The sequence below is a fragment of the Phyllostomus hastatus genome, unplaced genomic scaffold (genome assembly GCF_019186645.2).
Source record: "Phyllostomus hastatus isolate PE091 unplaced genomic scaffold, TTU_PhHast_1.1 phas_contig_495, whole genome shotgun sequence".
Lineage (NCBI taxonomy): Eukaryota > Metazoa > Chordata > Mammalia > Chiroptera > Phyllostomidae > Phyllostomus > Phyllostomus hastatus.
This window is the reverse complement of record NW_025333895.1, coordinates 7693175-7707922: the sequence shown is the minus strand read 5'-3', so window position 1 is coordinate 7707922 and position 14748 is coordinate 7693175. Positions and strand designations below refer to the sequence as shown.

Sequence of the window (14748 nt, the reverse complement as noted above, 5' to 3'; positions counted from 1 at the left end):
TGCGGGGAGGCGAACCAAAGCACAGACGCAGAGACCAGTGAAAGAAGAGTGCTCCGCTAGAGTGAGACGGGGCTGCGGGGAGGCCTGTCTCACTGGGCCAGAGGGCCCGAAAGTCCTCACTGGGTGGCATCTGCTGTGGCCAGAACGCCAGGAGAGCCAGCCCTGAGCAGGCCAGGGAGAAGGGAGCCTGTGCAGAGACAGCCAGCATGCGTCAGTGTGGCCAGAGGCCTCGGTCTGTCCGTCCATCCGAAGAGAGGGCGGGGCTAGGAGGTCCCTGGTCCTATGCTCAAGCCCAACTCCCCTGCAGCCCAGAGCCTGGCTTGGGTCCAAGTCCTGCCCTGCCCCCTGGTGGGCTATAGCGGTAGCGCAGGGTGGGAAGGGCTGAGGGTGGAGGGCCGCAGGGGCTGGGGCTCTTCCTTCCAGGGGAATCTGATGAAAGTGCAGAGGAGGAGGGAGGTGAGCAGCCGCAGCAGTCCCTGCAGGGGAAGAGGGTGTGGAAATAGAGACCCACCTGCGCAGGACACGCCCTGGCCCCATCCTCTGGGTCCCAGACTTCCTGGGAGAGTTTGGCACACAGAGAGGGGAGACCCGTCCATCGGTGGGTGGTGGTGCCGTCTTCCGTGGGGTCACGAGGAAAGCGTTCCAAGGACCCACGCATGGGAGACGGTGGTGTGGCAAGCTTTATTTGGGTGGGGGTAGGAGCTGCCCCCTGGGTGGCCAGTGTCCCATCTCCCTCCGCTGCACCATGGAAAAAGTCCAACCATGTCCTCAGCAAGGTCAAAACAAAAGACAAGGTCCAGAGGTGTTTTTTAAATAAAGATTTTGCTTATTTATGTTAGAGACAGGGGAAGGGAGAGAAACATCAACGTGTGAGAGGTACATCCATCAGTCACCTGTCATGCGCCCCTAGTTGGGGACCCAGCCCGCAACCCAGGCATGTGGTCTGACTGGGAATCGAACCTCTCAATGCAGTGGGTTGAGCAGGCCGGCGCTCAACCCACTGAGCCACACCAGCCAGGGCAAGGTCCAGGGTTTCTGCTTCATGTTAAAGCTTAGTGCTTTGGAGCCCACACCGTCTGCTGCGGGCCCGGTAGGCTAGGCCCACGCGGCCACGTGCCCCCAGGGGAGAGGAGCTACAGGGTTACCGCCCGGCATCTAAATGTCCTTCCCTGGAGGGCCTGGGGGTGGGTGGAGGTGGAAGAGAGCAGAGGGGGAACACAGGGTAATGATAAAATACAATAAAAAAGGAATAAATAGATAAAATAAAAAATCAACACCCTCCCCCGGAAACCTGTAAAAGCTTGGCACTTCCATGTTGCCCTCTCCCTCGAGTGGCTGCCCGTGTCGCGCAGACACAGCCGGACCCTTCCCCTGCCAGAGAGGCCTTCCCAGGACAGCCAGGGGCTGGGTGGGGTGCTGGCTCCCCGCACCCTGAACTGCCGACACAGCAGCCGCCTGGGACTGTGGTTTGCCAGGGACATCTGCTGGGAAGAGCTTTCCACTCTGCATCGCCGAGAACGACGTGAGCTGTGGTTTGTCGTCTACGGCCTTTGGGTGGTGAAGTTGGTTCCTTCCGTATCCAATTTGTTGAGTTTTTTATGAGGCAGGAATATCAAATTTTGTCAAATGCTTTTTTTCTGCTTGAGAGGACTGTATGTTTTTTTTTTTTTTCCATCCTATTCATGTAACACATCACACTGGCCGGTTTGCACCTGGACCCACCCTTGCATCCCACGGATAAATCCCACTTGATCACGGTGGGGGTGACCCTGTTAAAATGCTGTCGAATTCGGTTTGCTAGTATTTTGCTGAGAGCTTTTACATAGGCCTGTAGTTTTCCTGTGGTCTCCTCGTTTACATTGTCTTAGTTTCAGGATACCGCTGGACGCACAAAAATAAGTTTGAGAGGGTTCACTCTAAGTTTTTGGAGGAGTTTGGGGAGGATTGGCGTGTTCCTCCTTGAATGTCTGGTGGAACTCACCAGCGGAAGCGGCCAGCCACAGGGCCATCCCGCCCGCGCCGTGGCTGCGAGGTCGGCAGGCGGATACAGACTGCAGCGGACCGGGCCCCCTGGGCGCCTTTCGCCCCAGCCGCCAGCCCAGGCCCCTGCGAGAGGCAGTCTCATCCTGAAAGTCTCTCTGCTGTCAGTGGCTGTGCCCGCAGACAGGCTGATCTGACCTCTCATGGGTCACTCTCGACCTTCGATGCTTCCTGTGCTTTCAGCGGACTTTTGCCGCAGAGCGCTGCCCGTGGGCAGGGAGCCCTCCGGCCGCGGGGCCCTGCCCGCTCTGCGTTTCCCTCACACCCTCCCAGGTACGATCATCTGTGACCGCAGGTGGCTCCCGTGAGCACCCACCGTCCCAGCCGCTCCCACCACGGCAGCCAACAGGCCAGGACCAGGGACAGCTCCTCCTCCTGGTCCTGGGACCTGCTCCATTTTGGCCCCTCCCTCCCCAGAAGAGAGGTCACCGCCTGCTGTGTGAACTCGATCCGCTCCTAAGCTCCAAACTTCAGGGACACGAACACAAGCTCTGTCCTGGAGAATCCTGAGGCCCAGGAAGAGCAGCCGCGCACTGCCCCCGCACCGGACGGGAGGCTGCAGGCGGCTCTGCCGCGGGCCAGGGGCCTCCAGACCCGCCGGCCCCGCGGGGAGAACCGTCATCCACCTGCACCCGCGCCGGCCTCTGCCGGGGACCAGGAGCTGGCACCGCACCCACAGGGCCTGGACGGAGAGATGGCTCTGGATCCTTCTCCAGTGCCGGCTAGGAAGCCTCCTCAGGCTGTGCCCCCCACCCCCCGCCCCCAGAATGTTCTCTGCCCCAGACACCGTCCCTACTCTCGGAACTCATACCCTAACGGGCAGGACAGCAGCTCACCCGCAGCCAGGAAGCGGGAGGGCCAGCGTCTGGCATCCTGGTTGCCAGGCAACGCCTTCCATCACTCGGGTAGAGTGAATAGTAAACCGAGGCAGGGAGGCGGAGGGAGACAAGCCTCACCCACTAACTCAGCAGCCCTGGGCCTGACCCGACACTATTGCCAGGTGTCCCAACATCAGGAGAAGCACTGTGTTAACACAGGATGGGGGAGTCCTTGAAATCCTACGTAGCGTTTCCACTGCCTGGGAAAGAAAGCCTTGAAACTGTGCTTTCACCCCAGGGCCTGGCATGCGGGAGAGGGTCCACGGCGCCCCAAGAAGCAGCCCAGAAAACAGCTTTGGTGACTTGCCTGCCTGTGGCCACCATCTGTTTTATGAGGGAGTCCCTGATGCTCACAGAAACAGCCCATCAGTAACTTTGGGTAACTGCCCCAGCTTTCATTAACTGCCCCCTGGCACGTACCTGTTTTACAACAAGATAAGTAAACGGGGTCTGGAGCAAGATGAGGACTCGGGCTAACGGACCCCTGTCCATACTGAAGTTTGGGTGGTCACACCCCCCTGGGAGACCTGGCACTGCCTTTACCCGCCAATCAATACGTAACTTTTTTACTCCCATCCCACCAAGTTATGTAAGTCCTCAGAACAAAGCGCTCACTCCCTTGGCTCTTGGTTCTCTTGCCTCCCCCCACCCCGCCACCCCCCCGCCTTCAGCCGCTCTTACTTTTGCCGCCCTGCTCTGCCCTCAACCTTTGCTCCTCCCCACCCACTCTCGAGGCCTGCTCTCTTGCAGGGGAACGGACCACTAATAAACCGATTGCAGGCTAGTAGAACTGCTGATCTGCAACTCTTTACATGCATCAGCAAGAGGAACCAGGTCTCCATGGTCAACAAGAGGGCACACCAGGAAACGGCAAACGTACACCGAGTGAGAAAAACCAACCAGCTGGTCCCAGACCAGGGCCCAGGGAGCCAGGGGCCCAGTGTTTGCAGCTAATAATGGAAGGTGACCTTTCAGCCGGCACTCGCCAGCTCCTCAGCCTTCCCCTGGGCCCCTGCAGACACTGGGGAACCGGGCCCTGCCGTGTGGGGCCCAGAGGTCCCCCAGAGAAAACGCCAAGGACCCAAGTGATAACGCCCTTGAGGGACCCGGGAGGCTGTGCCCTGGTGTCCGGCAGATCTGGGTTTGCAGCTTCAAGCTGCATCACTGTGACCTTGAACCTCAGTGGTTTTGTCTTCTGTGGTTTCTCTGTATTTGGTTTCTCCCCAGCCCCTTTACTGCTACCTTTTTGACCACTGGGGCACCTGCCATTGTCCCCTCCCTCACCACACCTAAGCTGTAAGAGGGTCCCCCTGGGGCTTCTGGAGTTTGGGTGTGAGCAACGGTGGTCAAGGCTACAGACAGACCCTGGAAGGGAAGTGTGGCCAACCTTGTTTACAGGGGCACCAGGAGATTCCGGGAGCGGCTCCTGGTCCCCCAGGCCAGGGGCCAGGCTCCGAGGTCCTGAGCAAAGGCGGACCGACCCTACACCAAGAGTCAGTGCGATGACCAGTTGGTTTTCCCTCATTGTGATTGCTTCAATGTTTGCTAGAGACATTCAAGTTTTTCCCCCAAATTCTTTCTCTGGCCCCGAGTTCCCAGGCCCGTGCTTCTCTCTCCGAAGCTGGGCCTGCTTTGTCCCAGGGCACGTAACAGATGGCCAGTGGCGGGCAGAGCCCAGGGCACTCCAGCACCCGCTGGGAACCAGGGGACCCGGTCTGCGGTCGGTGGGCGGGGCAAGTGGGAGGAGCCTTGGTCGGCGGGCGGGGCGCGGGGCTGCATCCAAGGGAGGGGCGACCTTGCCTACGGGCGCACCCACCCGGCCCCTCTCCCCGCAGGAGGTCTCGGGTCAGGCTCAATCCGCGCTCTTCCTTGAGCACGGCGCCGCCACGGGATCTCGCGGGGACCCTGGCGAGCCGAGTCGCTGGTCACCGGGTCGAGGTGCGTCCTTCCGCCCTTCCTGAAGCGGGTCTGGCCGCGGAAGGTGAGTCTGCACCCCGCAACGTCCTGTTGCGCTCCCTCCGCCCCACGCTGTTCCCGCGTGGCGCCGGGAGCCCTGAGCCCGTACTGAGGGTCGGAAGTCGAGGTGCGCGCCTCCTCCGCGGGCTCCTCGCTGCGGACCCGGGGCTGGAGCGGACAGGGTTCAGGCCGGCTCTGTGTCTTAGGCCCCTCGGGAGCCACGGCCTAGCGGAGCCGAACTGGAAGACTGCCGCACGTCGGGGCCCGTGCGGGGAAACCGAGCCCGCGGAGGGCGAGAGAGGGAGCGGGCTGGCCAGAGGCCACCGACACTCCAGCTCCGGGACCTTCCTCCGACCTCGGGAGGAGCCCTGCCCGTCCGGTGCTCGGTGCTCGCGGGGACCCGGACCGAGCCTAGCGCCGTACCGCCCTTCCCGAACGTCATCCTCGGGGGCGGTGCGTACTGTCCCTTCTCCCCGCCCCCCCAGCGTCTTTATCCGGGGAGATCCCTGAGGCCGTGGCGGAGGCGGGAAGGGGACCTGTCCCACGTTGCCGAGTTAGGGAGGGATGGAGCGCGTCCCGAGGTCCCCTGGAAGAGCCGGGCTCACTCTCACTCTCACTCCCCACGCCCCGCGCTGGGGAGCCCGGCCCCGGCCCCGGCCCCGGCCCCGGCCCCGGCCCGGCTCGGCTGTGCAGGCTCCAGGCTCGAGTTCCGGTTGTCCTCACGCTGGCTCCCGGGAACGCTTCCTCAGGTCCCGCCCAAACGCCCGGCCCCGGGCAGCGCCGCGGGACCCGGGCCCTCTGCTCACCGCGGTGGGAGGAGTTAGGAGGGAGACCTGAGGGCCTAGGCTGGGGGCCCCGAGTGCTTGTGCCCCGACACCGCCGCGGGCTTCCGCTGAGCGCGGAGCTGGGAGAGCTGGCCCCCGAGCTGCAAGAGCGGGGCCTGGGGGCCACATTCCCCCGCCGGGGCCGCCCAGGGGAGGGCAGGGCAGGGCAGGGCAGGGCAGCGAGGATGGGGCCACTGTCCTCTGGGTAAGGAGCATTTCTCTGCAGGTGTTCCCCTCGCCGATACGGGCTCCGAGAGGAGACTGATTCCCCAAGGCAGGCCCGCCCTCAGCAGGTGCGGGGACTCAGGAGCTGCACCCCGCCATGCGCTGCCGCACGCTGGCCCTGGGCCTGGGGTTCTGCCTGCTGGCGGGCGCGGCCCTCTGCGTTCTGTGGTGAGCATGCGCCCTGGAGCCCTCCGGGCCCACCTGAAACTTCTCTCTTGGCATCCCAACCCCCAAACCTGACCCCTCTCCGGGCACACCTGCCACCCCTCCCGGCCTAGCCTTCACACACGCCCTTCCCTCTGCCCCCACCACCCTCCTGGCGCGTCCACGAGGGGCTCCTGGTCGTGCTCCCCAGTCCACCCCGTGTGTGCCTTCTGCGCAGTTCCCTGGGCTGCCCCCCCCCCCCGCACACCACCAGCCCCTCTTGTGTGCGGGGCGTGGAGTCACGAACATTCCCGCCCCAGGAATGAATGACTTCACGGGGCGGTTAATGACCACATGCTGGAAGACCAGGAGACTTTGTCCTCCGCGCTCAGCCAGACCTCAGGGGTGACTGGGGACCGCAGATGTGCCCCTGGGGCCTTGACCCCCCGCTGATGTGTCCCAAGTGGGCAGAGTCCCGCACTGCCCCGAGTTTCAGCCTCTGGGGCCGTCGGACCAGCAGGTGTTTCTCCCTCCCAGGGTGTACGCGGAGCACTGGCTGCCGTTCTCCTACGTCCCCTATTATCTCCCCTGCCCAGCGATCTTGTGAGTGTGGGGCCGGGAGAACGGGGCGGGGGGGGGGCCCTGCCGGCTGCAGGGAGAGGGGCAGATGGGAGACTTTTTAAGGTCGCCCGTCTGCAGGTTCCTGGGTCCCCAGCTCATGACCAGTGCGACGGGCGTTGGGTGATTTGGGGCTGCCCTGCTTCAGTCTTTGGGGACCCTGAGCCTTACCTGCTGCACCTGTGAGGTGGGACGGTGGAGGCGCCCCTCCGGGCTGCAGGGGTAACGCACGGAGTGCGGTGGTGCCTGAGGAGCCCACGGGGGGGGGGGGGCGGGGGGGGGGCACTGACGTGTGGTAGGCGCTCAGGAAACAGTGCGTGTGGACTTGACTGTTTTGCTCAGCTCCATGCTCCACGTGCATCCAAGGGACCCATGAACTTGTGACCAAGCCTTGCACCTGACTTTGACGGTTGAGAGTGAAGCAAAGGGTTGGGACAGTCTCGGGGCCATCGGGCCCCCATCTTGTGTTTTACGGTGGCCCCCAGGAAAGTCCAGAGTTGGGTCATAGACTTCGAATGAACACGGCCTGGTTTGTTATCATAAAAACGCAGAATATAGCAAACCAGGAAGCTGGAGAGAGGAAAAGAGAAAAAGAAACCGTCCTGGGTCCCCCGGGTCTGAATGTTACTCCAGTTCCGGAGTTTGCCGTCAGCCAGTGGGCTGCTGTGCTTTCTAAATGACCAAACTCGGCCACCCCTGCTTCTAAAGCCGGAAAGGCTGCTTGCTGTGGGAAGTAGTTGTGATGTTTTTTAAAGATTTTATGTATTTATTTTGGGGAGGAGGGAGAAAGAGAGGGAGAGAAACATTGCCTCCTGCCCACCCCCAACCGAGGACCCAGTCCACAACCCAGGCATGTGCCCTGACTGGGAATCGAACCGCCGAACCTTTGGTTTGCAGGTCGGCAGTCAATCCACTGAGCCACACCAGCCAGGGCAGAAATGGTTGTGATCTTAATGTTTCTGTGTTTTTAATCGCGTTTTCCAGAAGTGACTTTATTTTTCGGCCTGCGTTCATTCTCTTCACCGTCACTCTCATCTTATTCCACCCAGGAGTTGGGTCATAGTTCTTGAATCCCTCCCCCCCCTTTTTTTTAAAGATTTATTTATTTATTTTTAGAGAGGGAAAGGAGGGAGAAAGAGAGAGAGAAACATCAACGTGTGGTTGCTGGGGGCCGTGGCCTGCAACCCAGGCATGTGCTCTGGCTGGGAATCGAACCTGCAACACTTTGGTTCACAGCCCATGCTCAATCCGCTGAGCTACACCAGCCAGGAAATCCCTCCCCCTTTCCCACAAGAACCTCAGGGATCTCGGGGGTTTCCAGCTCCCCGGTGTCCCACATCAGCTCGCAGTGAGTGGCTTGGGGCCCAAAGCTGTCTCCGTCTTAAAGGTCCCTTCGTTTGCTGTGTTCCCTTCCTGGGCTGGAGGACATGGAGAAGTTCTTTCTGTTTGTTTTTTTTTAAATCCTCCCCGGGAGACAGGCTCACTGATTTCAGAGTGAGCGGCAGGGAGACAGAAAGGAAGAGAAACGTCGGTGTTACAGAGAAACACCAGTCGGTCACCTCTTATGGGCACCCCAACCAGGCCCCGAACCCACAGCCCGGCCACGCGCCCCGGCTGGAAATCGAGCCTGCGACCTTCCGGTGCGCAGGGCAGCCCTCCGGGCGGCCGAGCCCCACCTGTCAGGGCAGGAGAGGTCCTCGAACCAGCCGGTCAGGTTGCTTTCCAAAGGACCAGGACACACCCCACCCCACACACGCTGCTCCCCGGGGCCCTGCTGGAAGGACCGGGTGAAACCAGAAAACAAACTGAACGAGGAGAACGAAGGCCGCCCCACCACCGTGCTGCTGGGGGGGACGGGAAACGCTACCTCCTCGGTCGAGATTACACGTCTTTGCTTCCTCCCCGGGGCCTCTGTCCCCGCCCCCAGACCCGCCCCTATACCCCGCCCCCAGGCCCGCCCCCTCTGCTCAGGCCCGCCCCCTCTGCTCAGGCCCTGCTCTGTCTGCCACCGCTGCCTGTGGCCTGTGTGCCGGGGTGCGCCACCGCCCTCCGCCGAGCACGTTTGCTACATTCTTTGTACTCTGCAGTTTGTCTGTTTTTGGGTTCTACCGAGTTCCTTTTTCACAGATTGAAGTGGGTTGGGTTTTGCCTGCTTTCGACGACCCTGTCTTTTCTTCTTCCTCTGGGTTTCTTCAGGACTCGTAGCTGTCAGACCTTCGGGGGCCAGGGAAGGTGAAGTCCCCCCGCTTTCTGGCGGGGCTTGTCTGGCTCCGTGTGTTACCTCTGACTCTGAGGCTGGCCGCGAGGGGCCAGCGCCCTCCCTTCGGACCCGGGGCAGAGCCCCGTCACTTTCCGAGCGGGGACCTGAATGTGTCTGTCTGTGTGCAGCTGGGCCGAGGGCCAGCGTGACCGACTGGCTTTTTCAAGCTGTCGATTCCAGAGTAGAGACTGGTCCCAGGAGGGCAAATGCTGTGGATTCCTCTTACCGGAGATTCCCGGAGACGGAGGGGGAGTAGTGACCTGGGGGCGGGGGAGGGAGGGGGCGTGTAGCCGGGCGGGTTTCCGTGGGGAAGGCGGGAAAGCTCTGGGGGCGGCTGGGGGGGGCCGGTGCACAGCCTGTGAGCACACTGAGCCCCGCGGAACTGGACAGCCAAGAAGGGTTCCAGCGGCGATCTCCGTTACACACTTCCACCACGCCCGTAAAAGGGCCTAAACTACAACAGGTGGGAAGGCAAGGAGACTAAACCTGCGTCGTCACGGGCGACATACTGAGAATTCCCGGAGGAATGGCAGGCAGCATGCCCCCAGGGGGTCCCAGCCTCACCCAGGCCTCTCCCGGGGCTGGCTGCCCGGGGCGGCGGGGGGTGGCCCTGTCCCTTCTCTGGGCCTCGCCTCTACCGCCTGGGGAGCAGCTCTTTGCAGAAGGGTTTATTGTCTCATATTTTTAAGGGTGAAGGAACTAAACCCCCCGAGGAGTCAGAAATCTGGCCCAGGTCCCCGGGGAGGTGGTAGCAGAACCAGGGACTCGGTGCAACCTGCCACCTCCTTCCTTGGGGACCCCCTTCTGACGTGCGGCCCAGGGTGGCCTCCACGCGAGTGTGGGCTGACCACACCGGCCGCTGCTGGGTGCATCCCGGGGTCCATGCATGGCCGAGGACGGGCACCCTTGCTGCAGACCGGCCAGGTTCCCTGAGCAAAGTGAATCTGCCCCAGCGGCATGGGGGGGTGGGGGTTGGGTGGGAAAAGGGAGGTGGGGGTAGGTGCTTAGACAGACAGACAGACAGAGGTTGGCTTACTTGACCTCGGGTGTGGCCAGGCCAGGCTGAACACCGGCCAGGCCATCAGGGCGAGTAGGCTGGACCTCTTGGGCCGGAGCTGACCCTACAGGACTCCTTCCTCCGGGAGGCTTAAGTAAGCTCTGTTCTCGGGGCCTTTCAGGGGGCGGTGTCGGGGGGCCTGGCCCTCGTCGGGGTGATCTCTACCCACGGCCAGCTGGCGTGGGCCCTCCTCACGTCTGCAGGAGGCCTCCGTGGCTACTGGGCCGGTGCTCGTGGAACTGGGTGGGACCGCCGGCTGTCCCTGCGGGCTGGGGTCAGGCCACTCTCCCACGGCCCCAGGCCGGGAGCCGGCAGGGCTGCGCATGCGCCGTTCTTCGCAGCTCCTCCCCACTTTCCTCCCGGCGCTGGGCTCCTGCGGCATGCCGGAGCCGACAGGGCACCGGCCCTGGCGACAAGCACCCTGCCACTCGGTCGGTGGCCCTGGATGGACGCTCTGGTGGGACCCAGGCCCTGCAGAACACGCAGAGCCGTGGGGAGGGTCCACGGAGCCCCAGGTCGCCTGCTCCGGGGTGGGGGGCGGTGCTGAGTGAACCTCAGCTTCACTCTGCCACCTACCGGCAGTAACGGCATTTTCTCGCCTCTGCCCACCAGCAACATGAAGCTGCAGTACAGGGGCGAGAGGCCCTTCCAGCCCGTGGCCGGGTAAGCGCCCTGTCTGGTCCCGCTTTGGAGCCCCGGGGTGCCTGCCGCCCCCCTCACCCCCGGCCCTTCTCCGTTGCAGGTCGCAGTACCCGCAGCCCAAGCTGCTGGAGCAGAGGTAGGCGCTGCGGAGGGCCCCGGGGCAGCGCGGAGGGACCTGGGGTGGGTGGCGGAGGTGCCCGGCGGCCTTGGCGTTCTGTTGTGGAGGACTGGGGCCGGGCCGCCCACCCGCGGGAGGTGGGAGGGCCAGGTAGGAGCTGCACAGCAGAGTGCCCGCTGCGTGGCACGTGCTCGATCCCTCGTCAGTGACAGTGCATTTAAAATTGTTTTCCTTTTACGGATTCTAGAGAGAGGGGAAGGGAGGGAGAAAGAGAGTGAGAAACATCAATGTGAGCCATCAGTTGTCCCTTGTCCCGGGACCACACCCTGGGCCTCGAGTAGCAGTCCAACCCCTGACCTTTCGGTCTGAGGACGATGCCCAGCCGACGGAGCCACACCGGCCAGGGCTTTTTAGTGACAATATTGATAACCCCACACCTGATGTGCCTTCACCTCCCGCCCCCCTGGGAAGTAGATCTTCCCATCCCCACTTCCCCCCCACTCGAGCATGCTGAGGCCCAGAGACAGGGACGAAGTCTCCCGGGGTCACACAGCGTGGGAGGCAGGGCTAGGGCGAGCCCAAGGGAGGGTCTCAGCCCCCCCCCAGCGCCCCCTGCTGCCAGGCCCACAGACCTGCTGACGCTCACGCCCTGGCTGGCACCCATCGTCTCCGAGGGGACCTTCGACCCGGAGCTTCTGCAGAACATCTACCGGCCACTGAACCTGACGGTCGGGCTCACCGTGTTCGCCGTGGGGAAGTGAGTGGCGGGCTGGGCCTGTCGCAGCCACGGGGGCTCCCGGTCTGGGGAGAGGCAGGACCTGGGCCCAGGTGGGGAAGGGAAGGAGGGCTTCCTGGAGGAAGGGGCTCGGGTTCTGGCCCCCTCATCCCTCTCTGCTTCCCCGGAACCGCCCACGCAGGCATGGCGGGGTGGAAAGCCCTCGGACCACCTCACGTAAATAGAGGGTCCGTGGTCAGGTCGGGCCACCCGCGGGTCCCAAGACCGCAGCTGGGCTGGCCCCGCCCTCAGGCCCCCCTCTGCTGCTGGTCGTCTGGGTTTCCCCTCTTTCCCCTGTCCTCCCGGCCCCCAGCTGGCCTTTCCTGGGGGCCACCCCCCCGGCAGCTTCCCTGTGTGCCCGTCCAGGACCCCTGACAGAGGGACCGTGCTGGGGCCCTCAGGCCTGACGCACTGGCCGGACGGGGAGGGCCCACCTGGGGCCAGGTGTGGTCCCGCCAGCTGTGGGCCGGAGGGCAGGGCCCAGCAGTTGCCGCCTGCCCTGGGCCCCGCACCTCCCGCCGTTCCTGGACGCAGCCGCTGACCTGCGTCCTGGTCCCCCTCCGACCCCGAGCCAAGGCGTCTCTGCCTGTAAAAGGGGGTCACGGTGGAACCCCTAGGCCCTGCCTGGCACTTAGCTCAGGCAGAGTGAGGTCCGTGGGGGAGCATGAGGAGCGGCACCCCGCTCAGACTCGCTCCTCCGACGTTTGAGAGGCAGGTGCAGTGACTGTGGGTGTTTGACAGACGAGGACCCCAAGGGTCACAGCTGCGTGACTCCTCCCAGTGGGAGCTGCAGGGCAGCCCCAGCCTGGCTGACGGCAGGCGGCCCCGGGCCCTGTAGGGTGCCGGCCCAGGGGGGGACCCTGCTGGGGCCACCACGGATGACGGATTCTCACCACCAGGTACACCCGCTTTGTCCCGCACTTCCTGGAGTCGGCCGAGCGGTTCTTCATGCAGGGCTACCAGGTGCGCTACTACGTCTTCACCGATGACCCCGAGGCCGTTCCGAGGGTCCCGCTGGGCCCCGGCCGCACCCTCGGCATCATCCCCATCCGGAAGTACCCCCGCTGGGAGGAGGTCTCCATGCGGCGGATGGAGACCATCAGCCAGCACATCGCCCAGAGGGTGCACGGGGAGGTGGACTACCTCTTCTGCGTCAACGTGGATATGGTGTTCCGGAACCACTGGGGCCCCGAGACCTTGGGAGACCTGGTAGCCGCCATTCACCCGGGCTACTACGCCTCGCCCCGCCAGCAGTTCCCTTATGAGCGCAGGCATGTCTCCACTGCCTTTGTGGCAGACGGCGAGGGGGACTTCTATTATGGCAGGGCGGTCTTTGGGGGACGGGTGGACAGGGTGTACGATTTCACTAGGGGCTGCCACATGGCCATCTTGGCGGACAAGGCCAACGGCATCATGGCGGCCTGGCAGGAGGAGAGCCACCTGAACCGTCGCTTCATCTCGCACAAGCCCTCCAAAGTGCTGTCCCCCGAGTACCTCTGGGACGACAGGAAGTCCCAGCCACCCAGCCTGAAGCTGATCCGCTTTTCTAGTCTGGACAAGAACTCCCACTGGCTGCGGAGCTGACCCCAGAGCCAGGCTGCCACGGACAGGGTCCCAAGCCGTGCAGCCGGCTCGCCCCTCACGGGCACCCAGAGGCCCCGGCGGAGTGCCTCACGGCTCAAGCCTTAGCTGAGACCCGCCTGGTCCTGCCTGGTCCTGCCTGCCTCTCTCTCAGGAGAATCCCACCGGAAGCATAAGTGGGAGGGCCTCTGGGAACTGTGGGAGGGCTGTGCCCACAGGAGGAGAGCAGAGAGCTCGAATGTGGGCCGAGAGGTGGGACAGGGCGGGGTCACGAGAGGGTGGGGGGACAGGCACCCCATAGACTCGCCTCCACGTCCTCCTTGTGCCTTCGTGTCCTCAGGGCGGCCCTGCGTCCTGCCCTCCGCTGTGCCTGCATCGCCACCCCCGCCCCCTTTCCCGCCCACTGCCCTTGGGGTTGCGCTTGTCACCGCTGGTGTGAGGGGTGTCCAGGGCTCCCAGTACTGTGATGCCCTTCGGCCACGTGGAGCCAGTTCCTCACGCAGGAGGTTGAGAACCTGACTGGGTCTGGGCTCTCTGTGGTTTCCAGCGCAGCCCCACCCAGCGGCGACCACCCTCCCTGGCACTAGCCCTCTCCTTTGTCAGAAGGTCGGGGCTGCTTTAATAAAGGTGGCACCTGCTAGGCCCTAGCCAGGGTATCTCCACCTGTACCCCCGAGTGTCTGTGCCATTGGCCGCAGGTGACGCTGGCAGCCTGGGTGTTGAATGCATCCACTCATAGGAGGGGGGGCAGGGAGGGGAGTTCTCCAGAAAGCCTGGGCTCAAACTGATGTCTAAGGGCTGGGCCCCGGGATTGGACCGGGGTCTGCTGCCGCCCCTGTGGGCGTGGGCTGGGGCTGAGAAGGCTCTGGGTCTGGAAGACGCCACTGGGACCGGAGCCAGGCTGGGGGTGAGGCGGGGGGTCTTCGCCCCTGCACGGCTGACGCAGGGCCACTGCGTCAGGGCCTCCTTCCTGATGCCTGTCCGGGCCAGGGAGCCCTAGGCCGGGACTTGGAGGGCCAGCGCAGGCCCCAGGGCTGGCGGAGGGCCATGATTCTGAGTCCCTGGTTCACAGCTGGACCTGACCACTCAGAGCTGAGTGATCCTGAGCCCTGGGGCCACTGCTCATCCATAAAGTGGGGTGAAAGCACTGAGTGCCGCTGGGGGAGGGGGGTCTATAACAGGAACTACCCCCAACACCAGCCCCTCCAGTGGTGGGGCTCCCTCCTCCACGGACCGAGTGCCCCAGCTCCTCCCTGGAACAATGGGGTGGGGGAGTACAGAGGAGAGGTGGAAGGGGCGACCTCACATTCCTTCCTGTCAGTGTCTATTACTACTTCCAGGTCCCCGTGACCCCAGCCAGCCACCGAGCTGCCTCTGAAGGGGTCATGGGGGGATGAGGGCTGAGAGGGTGGGGGTGGGTGTGCGATGGCTCCCGTGTCTCCAGGGTTCCCCGCCCACACGGCCCAGCCCCCGGCTGGGTTTCGGGTGGCCCGAGGTCTTAGGGGGAGTAGGAGGCGCGCAGCAGGCGGTAAGGGCGGAAGATGCGTGGGACCTGCCGAGCGCCGAGTCCTTGGGGCGCTGCGCGCGAGCGGCAAGGCGGAGCTTCCGTGCACGCGCTGTCCGCGGGCCCG

At 63.8% G+C, this 14748-nt stretch overlaps 1 protein-coding gene across 5 annotated transcripts; it reads left to right on the top strand.

The window, feature by feature from the left end:
* The first annotated feature begins 4687 nt into the window (after window positions 1–4687).
* GBGT1 (globoside alpha-1,3-N-acetylgalactosaminyltransferase 1 (FORS blood group)) lies at window positions 4688–13774 on the top strand. Of its 5 annotated transcripts, XM_045846488.1 has the most exons (8): window positions 4688–4899; window positions 5081–5327; window positions 5925–6091; window positions 6605–6670; window positions 10615–10665; window positions 10745–10780; window positions 11385–11519; window positions 12437–13774. In XM_045846488.1, exons 3-8 carry the CDS (start codon window positions 6021–6023, stop codon window positions 13119–13121), a joined length of 1044 nt encoding a protein of 347 aa, XP_045702444.1. In that variant the 5' UTR covers window positions 4688–4899; window positions 5081–5327; window positions 5925–6020; the 3' UTR covers window positions 13122–13774. The 5 variants fall into 5 exon arrangements, with proteins under 5 accessions (XP_045702444.1, XP_045702445.1, XP_045702449.1 ...); XM_045846489.1 differs by lacking the exon at window positions 5081–5327; XM_045846493.1 differs by lacking the exon at window positions 10615–10665.
* The last annotated feature ends 974 nt before the right edge of the window (window positions 13775–14748 follow it).

Bases quoted from the DNA above. Each gene is read 5' to 3' on its own strand.
- GBGT1 (XM_045846489.1), top strand. From the start codon at position 6,021: ATGCGCTGCCGCACGCTGGCCCTGGGCCTGGGGTTCTGCCTGCTGGCG. The intron at 10,666-10,744 runs GTAAGCGCCCTG...TCTCCGTTGCAG, and splicing joins CCCTTCCAGCCCGTGGCCGG to GTCGCAGTACCCGCAGCCCA. The intron at 11,520-12,436 runs GTGAGTGGCGGG...TCTCACCACCAG, and splicing joins ACCGTGTTCGCCGTGGGGAA to GTACACCCGCTTTGTCCCGC.